We start from the raw sequence: 7,672 nt of genomic DNA, 5'->3' as shown, positions 1-7,672 counted from the left end.
TAGATCAAGACGCTTGATAAAGATTTTTCAATGATTACATACCTTGACAAGTTTTTTGAAGTAGTTCAAAATGGAACAGTCAAAGAAGGAGTTCTTGACTGTATTGCAAGGTGTAAAGTTGAGTAAGACTCAAAACATGACCACAGCATAAAATAGAAAGAGAATGAAAGTCATTCCCTATGCCTCAGCCATAGGTTCTATAAAGTATGCTATGCTGTGTACCAAACCTATTGTGTACTTTGCCATGAGTTTGGCAAGGGGTTACGATATTGATCCAGGAGTGGATCACTTGACAGCGGTCAAAATTATCCTTAGAAGACTAAGGAGATATTTCTCGGTTATGGAGGTGATAAAGAGTTCATCGTAAAGAGTTACATCGATGCAAGCTTTTACACCGATCTGGATGACTCTAAGTCTCGATCTAGATACATATTGAAAGTGGGAACGATTAGCTACAGTAGCTCCGTGCAAAGTATTGTAGACATAGAAAATTTGCAAAATACATACGGCTCTGAATGTTGCAGACCCGTTGACTAAACTTCTCTCACATGCAAAACATGATCGCTCTTTGGTTGTTAATCACATAGCGATTTGAACTAGATTATTGACTTTAGTAAACCCTTTGGGTATTAGTCACATGGAGATGTGAACTAATCACATAAAGATGTGAAATATTGGTGTTAAATCACATGGCGATGTGAACTAGATTATTGACTCTAGTGCAAGTGGGAGGCTGAAGGAAATATTCCCTAGAGGTAATAATAAAGTTGTTATTTATATTTCCTTATATCATGATAAATGTTTATTATTCATGCTAGAATTGTATTAACCGGAAACTTAGTACATGTGTGAATACATAGACAAAACAGAGTGTCCCTAGTATGCCTCTACTTGACTAGCTCATTAATCAAAGATGGTTAAGTTTCCTGACCATAGACATGTGTTGTCATTTGATGAACGGGGTCACATCATTAGAGAATGATGTGATGGACAAGACCCATCCGTTAGCTTAGCATAAATGATCGTTTAGTTGTATTGCTATTGCTTTCATCATGACTTATACATGTTCCTCTGACTATGAGATTATGCAACTCCTGAATACCGGAGGAACACCTTGTGTGCTATCAAACATCACAATGTAGCTGTGTGATTATAAAGATGCTCTACAGGTGTCTCCGATGGTGTTTGTTGAGTTGGCATAGATCGAGATTAGGATTTGTCACTCCGACTGTCGGAGAGGTATCTCTGGGCCCTCTTGGTGATGCACATCACTATAAGCCTTGCAAGCAATGTGACTAATGAGTTAGTTGCGAGATGTTGCATTACGGAACGAGTAAAGAGACTTGCCAGTAACGAGATTGAACTAGGTATGATGATACCGACGATCGAAACTGGGCAAGTAATATACCGATGACAAAGGGAACAACGTATGTTGTTATGTGGTTTGACCGATAAAGATGTTCGTAGAATATGTAGGAGCCAATATGAGCATCCAGTTTCCGCTATTGGTTATTGACCAGAGATGTGTCTCGGTCATGTCTACATAGTTCTCAAACCCGTGGTGTCCGCACGCTTAACGTTTGATGACGATTTGTATTATGAGTTATGTGATTTGATGTACCGAAGGTTGTTTGGAGTCCCGGATGAGATCACGGATATGACGAGGAGTCTCGAAATGGTCGAGACGTAAAGATCCATATATTGGAAGGCTATATTCGGACATTGAAAAGGTTCCGAGTGATTCGGGTATTTTTTGGAGTACCGGAGAGTTACGGGAATTCACCTGGGGAAGTAGTGGGCCTTAATGGGCCATACGGGAAAGGAGAGAAGGGCCTCAAGGGTTAGCTGCATGCCCCCCATGGCAAGTCCGAATTGGACTAGGGAGGGGGCGGCGCCCCCTCTCCTTCCTTCTCCCTCTCCTACTCCTTCCCTCTCTCCCCTCTTGGAAAAGGAAGGGGACTCCAACTAGGATTGGGAATCCTAGTTGGACTCCCCCTATAGGCGCGCCCCTCCTAGGCTGGCCTCCTCCTCCTCCCTCCTTTATATATGTGGGCAAGGGGCACCCCAAAGGCACAAGAGATTTGTCTTAGCTGTGTGCGGTGCCCCCCTTCACAGTTACACACCTCGATCATATCGTCGTAGTGCTTAGGTGAAGCCCTGCGCCGCTTACTTCATCATCACCGTCGCCACGCTGTTGTGCTGACGGAACTCTCCTTCGGCCTCAACTGGATCAAGATCCTGAGGGACGTTATCGAGCTGAACGTGTGCTGAACGTGGAGGTGCCGTACGTTCGGTACTTGGATCGGTTGGATCGCGAAGACGTTCGACTACATCAACCGCGTTACTAAACGCTTCCGCTTTCGGTCTACGAGGGTACGTAGACACACTCTCCCCTCTTGTTGCTATGCATCTCCTAGATAGATCTTGCGTGATTGTAGGTAAATTTTTTGAAATACTGTGTTCCCCAACAATCTCTGGGCCCTCCCGGTAATGCACATCACTATAAGCCTTGTAAGCAATGTGACTAATGAGATAGTTGCGGGAGATGCATTATGGAACGAGTAAAGAGACTTTACGGTAACGAGATTAAACTAGGTATGATGATACCGACGATCGAATCTCGGGCAAGTAATATACCGATGACAAAGGGAATAACATATGTTGTCATGCGGTTTGACCGATAAAGATCTTCGTAGAATATGTAGGAGCCAATATGAGCATCCAGGTTTCGCTATTGGTTATTGACCGGAGATGTGTCTCGGTCATGTCTACATAGTTCTCGAACCCGTAGGGTCCACATGCTTAACGTTCGATGACGATTTGTATTATGAGTTATGTGATTTGATGACCGAAGTTTGTTTGAAGTCCTGAATGAGATCACGGACACGGCGAGGAGTCTTGAAATGGTCGAGAGGTAAAGATTGATATATTGGACGAAGGTATTCGGACACCGGAAAGGTTTAGGGACATTTCAGATATTTATTGGGGAACCGAGGGGTTACCGGAACCCTCCGGGGAAGCTATGGGCCCTAATGGGCCATAAGGGAGTAGGAGAGGGAAGGCCACAAGGTGCCCCCCCAAGGGCAGTCTGAATTGTACTAGGGGGAGGGGGCACGGCCCCCTCTTTCCTTTCCCTCTCCCTCTCCTTCCCTCATTTCCCCTCTTGGAATAGGAAAGGGAATCCAACTAGGATTGGGAATCATTGGACTCCCCTCATGGCGCGCCCCCCTTGGCCAGCCACCTCCTCCTCCCCCCTTTATATACGGAGGCGGGGGCACCCCAAAGGCACAACAGACAATCTCTTAGCCGTGTGTGGTGCCCCCTCCACAGTTTAACACCTCGGTCATATTGTCATAGTGCTTAGGTGAAGTCCTGCGCCGGTAACTTCATCATCACCGTCGTTACGCCGTCGTGCTGATGGAACTCTCCCTTGTCCTCAACTGGATCAAGAGCTCGAGGGACGTCATCATGCTGAACGTGTGCTGAACATGGAGGTGCCGTACGTTCGGTACTTGGATCGGTTGGATCGTGAAGACGTTCGACTGCATCAACCGCGATACTAAACGCTTCCGCTTTCGGTCTATGAGGGTACGCGGACACACTCCCCCCTCGCGTTGCTATGCATCTCCTAGATATATCTTGCGTGATCGTAGGAATTTTTTTGAATTACTACGTTCCCAACAAGTGTTTCATCACTATGACGTGGTCTTTGTTTTTATATTTCTCTCTTTTTTATTTTTGTTCTTGGTTGTATGCATCCTTGATGTCTTTCGATATTTTGTTGGTGCAGAGATTGGATGTAATTGGTATCTTCGCGATATTAATATATTTCCTTTATCAAAAAATATAGCCAAGGGAGACATACATGCAATGATATGTTGGTGGCAGTTGGATGAGTAAATGTTGTGCCCTACATACCACCATCTAACGGCAGCATGCGAAATCAATGCATTGCAGAGGTGGCCTACAAACTGTTGCAATATGAAGAGAAAGCGATAATACGGATCACAATACACTGAAGCACCCAGATCCCAAGACATGTTAACGCTCCACATAATAAGAGCATATGGAAGTACGACCCATATTGAATTTTCGGATATGTATCTATATCTATCTAATGTCATTTTAATGTTGAAGAGCATGGCATTTTTATCATTGACAGCATGCCTTTTTCTTTTAATAAGAGCATGGCATTTTTAATCTATAGCATGGTGAATTTATTTTTAATGGGACGTCATGTTTTTTTGTATCATGCAATGTTCTTTATGTGATTTCTTGTTTTCCACAAAGAAAACTTGGGCACGGCAATTTTAATATTTATATCATGTTTTTTTAGTGTCATGGCATTTCTATTATCTTGATCATGGCAATTTCCTTTTTGTTTTCTAAACATTTTCAATTTTGAATCATCCTCGATCATGGCTATTTCCTTATATATATATTTTCCAATTTACCATGTTTATATGATGGCGCTTTTAGTAAAAATACTGTTTTTGTTCACATTGCAAATAGCAGTTTTTGTTACATACATTTGTTGTGCTTTTTTACTTGTGTGCTATATATGAAATCCTTACCATGTCAAATTCTAAATTTCTTAGCACGTCAAATTCTATTTCTTATTCGCAAAAAAGAAATTATATTTTCTTGATTTTTCAGTATTTTTTATTTTTCAGGTATGGGCAATAGCTTTTCTAGAGAAAATGTACAGTGCGTGATCAATTTTGATAATGACGGCATTTCGTTTTATACGTCATGACATTTTTGTTGTTGTTTTAACTTCTTAAATTGAGGTTCAAATCCTAATAAATGTTTCCTACTGCTAGGGAAACAAGTGGGAAACTCAGATTGAACAGCAAAGTCACCTCCAGCCGGAACAAGTGTACTTGCGCGGCGTGCAGGCAGTGCTGGTCAGAATCGGATTTGACCATAGCTTGACTTTGTTTCCCCAGGAACGCAAGCGCCAAGCAAACGAAACAAAACGCGTTGGGGCCACCTCACAGCCAGCGTAACTCTTCCGGAAATCTGTCGGGATGACGGAAACCGAGTCGCCGTCGATTCAGTGTGTGTATATGTAGTACGATGCCGCTCGTCCATCTCGTCGCCGCCACCCCCGCTCCTCCTAGATCAGACGCGCTCTCCCCTGTCTCCGTCATCTCTCTTCAGCGCGCCGATCGATCCCATGGCGTTCACCTGCAAGCGACCCGCCGCGTCCCTCGACGGCCACGCCAGCCACCCGGGCGCCATGTGCCGGAAGAGGAGGCGCGTCGTCGTCGGGACCACCTATGACTACGACCAGGAGTCGCGCCTCGGCGCAGGCAAGTTCGGCGCCGTCGTCAAGGCGCGGTGCCGCGCCACCGGCCAGCTCGTCGCCATCAAGTCCCTCCACGACCCCGCCGACCCCCACGAGGTGCTGCGGGAGGCCCGCTTCCTCGAGGCGTGCGGCGGCCACCCGCACATCGTCGGCTTCCGCGGCGTCACGCTCGACTACGTGACCGACGAGCTCTGCCTCGTCATGGACTACGTCGAAGGCAAGAGCCTCAAAGTTCTCCTGAGCGAGAGGGGCGGTGGGCTCCCGGAGGCCACGGTGTGCACCTTCATGTGGCAGCTCCTCACGGCCGCCAAGAAGATGCACCGGTGTCACATCGTCCACCGCGACATCAATCCTGCCAACATCCTCATCGGAGGGGACGAAGCCGGAGGATTCGTCAAGATCTGCGATTTCGGCGTCGCCATGCCCATGTCGGGGGCGCCGCCGTACGAGGAGGAGGTTGGCATGGGCGAGTACCGGGCGCCCGAGATGCTCCTAGGGAAAGAGGACTACGACGCGCTCGTCGACACATGGTCTCTTGGGTGCGTCATGGCGGAGATGCTCTCGGGCAAGAGGATTTTCCGGGCTGCCGAATTCATATATCTGTTCCAAAGGATCTTCGAAGTGGTGGGCGTGCCGGACGACACGACGTGGCCGGGGTTCACGTCGCTGCCGCACGCCGCCCCGCCGCCGCTGGTGCCGGGGCAGCAGAGCACGCTGCGAGATCTGTTCCCGGAGGAGACGCTGTCCGCGGAGGGATTCAAGGTCCTCAACGGTCTTCTTACATGCAACCCCGACAAGCGGCTGACGGCGGCCACCGCGCTGAAGCTCCCGTGGTTTGCCACCGCTGCTGCAAACGCCCACCCTTCTGCTCCTACTGCTGCTGCCAAGATCGACAGGATGGCAGTGTCCATAAAGGAGGACGTGGTGGAGTTCGCTCCGTTGATGCCTCCGAGAAAGAGAGTCACGGCCAAGAAGACGTTGATCAGGAAGAAGGCGCCGCTGATTGCTCCACTGGCCACATGAAGGCGCTGCTGATCGCTCCACAGGAAGATCTTCGTTTTTCTGCCTCGATGCTTGGAACTTTTTGGATGCAAAATATGTAAATGCTTGGATGACAATTTAGTGCACCTAGAGCAGAATAAATTGTCTCTGTTCAAGCTTGTAGCACCTGTAGTTCTGTGCACTTGCAGACTTGCTGCGTTGCAGTGTTTGTTTTGTCATGTAATATGTAGTGTTCAATGCAAAGTGTTGAATGAAATTGGTGACAACCTGCTCAATGTGAAGAAATTGGAAGTTCTTGAAATGAGGATTGTGTAGGCAAAAAATGTTACTGACCAATGAGAAACTTCTGTCAGATTAAACTGGTTCTCTCATATCGGATTTATGTTTTACAACATTCGGTCAGTTTCTTGCGAAAACTTACCAATCTGGTTGTGTAGGTAAACATAAGCCTGAGTGTTGACAGGGAATATGTTTTTGATCTGCATGTCTAATCGACCAACTGACCCACACACTACTAAGCCAACAAGATCAATTCGGATTCAAACAATTTTGTTGGAACTTTCATGAGCACCTAATAACTGTCCTAAAAAACATTATATTGTTTGCTCAACTCTTTCCTTCCGGCCTCAGGCATTTGCAATTCTCGCCTTTTGTTATTCAAGCAGTTCTACATTCAAATATTCAAGCTATATAAGTATTACCAATTCACTGATCTGTAACTTGCGTCAGACAAGAGGGGGTACAAACTGGGCATCATATAGATGCATATATTTCACACAAAAAGATACATCCGCAAGATGATAATACAAGACAAGCACACAAGGCTTATGTTCTGTCTGGAACACATGAATTTCATTTGTCGAGGATCAGTTTTGTCCATGCCCTTTCCTGCAACATATTTATTTTCGTCTTTGATCTACCAGCCCTTTGAAGTGTTCCATCTGACAGCATGTATGCCGGTTTAATTGCGTTTACTACAGACATCAGGAGTGCATTCGGGACAGTGTCATCGTGTAAGCTCCTAGAAGAAGTGTACCTGAAATAAGAGCAAGTACCAAAAAATGCATGAGAGATTGGAAACTTTATACATGAAAGAGTAGATGACTTCAAACTATGAAGGTGCCAAGTTAGTTTACAGAATGAGGTGAAAGTTCAGAATACCATAGTAATGACATACAAGCAAAGGGAATTTGGAGGCTTATTAGTAGCTAATAACTTTCTCGGAGAATGATGTAATAAATCATACCCTGATCCATACATTGACCTAACATCTATCAATAAAGGTCTGAACACCGAGAAGAGCATACCCTTGATCATAAAGGCTACACTATTTAACCTTGTAGGTTAAGAGGAAAGACC

The 7,672-nt window shown here is 45.9% G+C and overlaps 1 protein-coding gene across 1 annotated transcript; it reads left to right on the top strand.

The window, feature by feature from the left end:
- Positions 1–5,030: 5,030 nt before the first annotated feature.
- Positions 5,031–6,619, top strand: LOC125548275 (putative cyclin-dependent kinase F-2). Its single transcript, XM_048711924.2, has one exon. It carries the CDS (start codon positions 5,180–5,182, stop codon positions 6,332–6,334), a length of 1,155 nt encoding a protein of 384 aa, XP_048567881.1. The 5' UTR covers positions 5,031–5,179; the 3' UTR covers positions 6,335–6,619.
- The last annotated feature ends 1,053 nt before the right edge of the window (positions 6,620–7,672 follow it).

The sequence above is a fragment of the Triticum urartu genome, chromosome 3A (genome assembly GCF_056163025.1).
Source record: "Triticum urartu cultivar PI428250 chromosome 3A, HENAU_Tu73, whole genome shotgun sequence".
NCBI classification, from domain to species: Eukaryota; Viridiplantae; Streptophyta; class Magnoliopsida; order Poales; family Poaceae; genus Triticum; species Triticum urartu.
Note: the sequence above shows the minus strand (reverse complement) of the source record. Positions and strands in the feature narration are given on the sequence as shown.

What these genes read in the sequence shown, in the direction of transcription:
- LOC125548275 (XM_048711924.2), top strand. Translation starts at nt 5,180, where the DNA reads ATGGCGTTCACCTGCAAGCGACCCGCCGCGTCCCTCGACGGCCACGCC.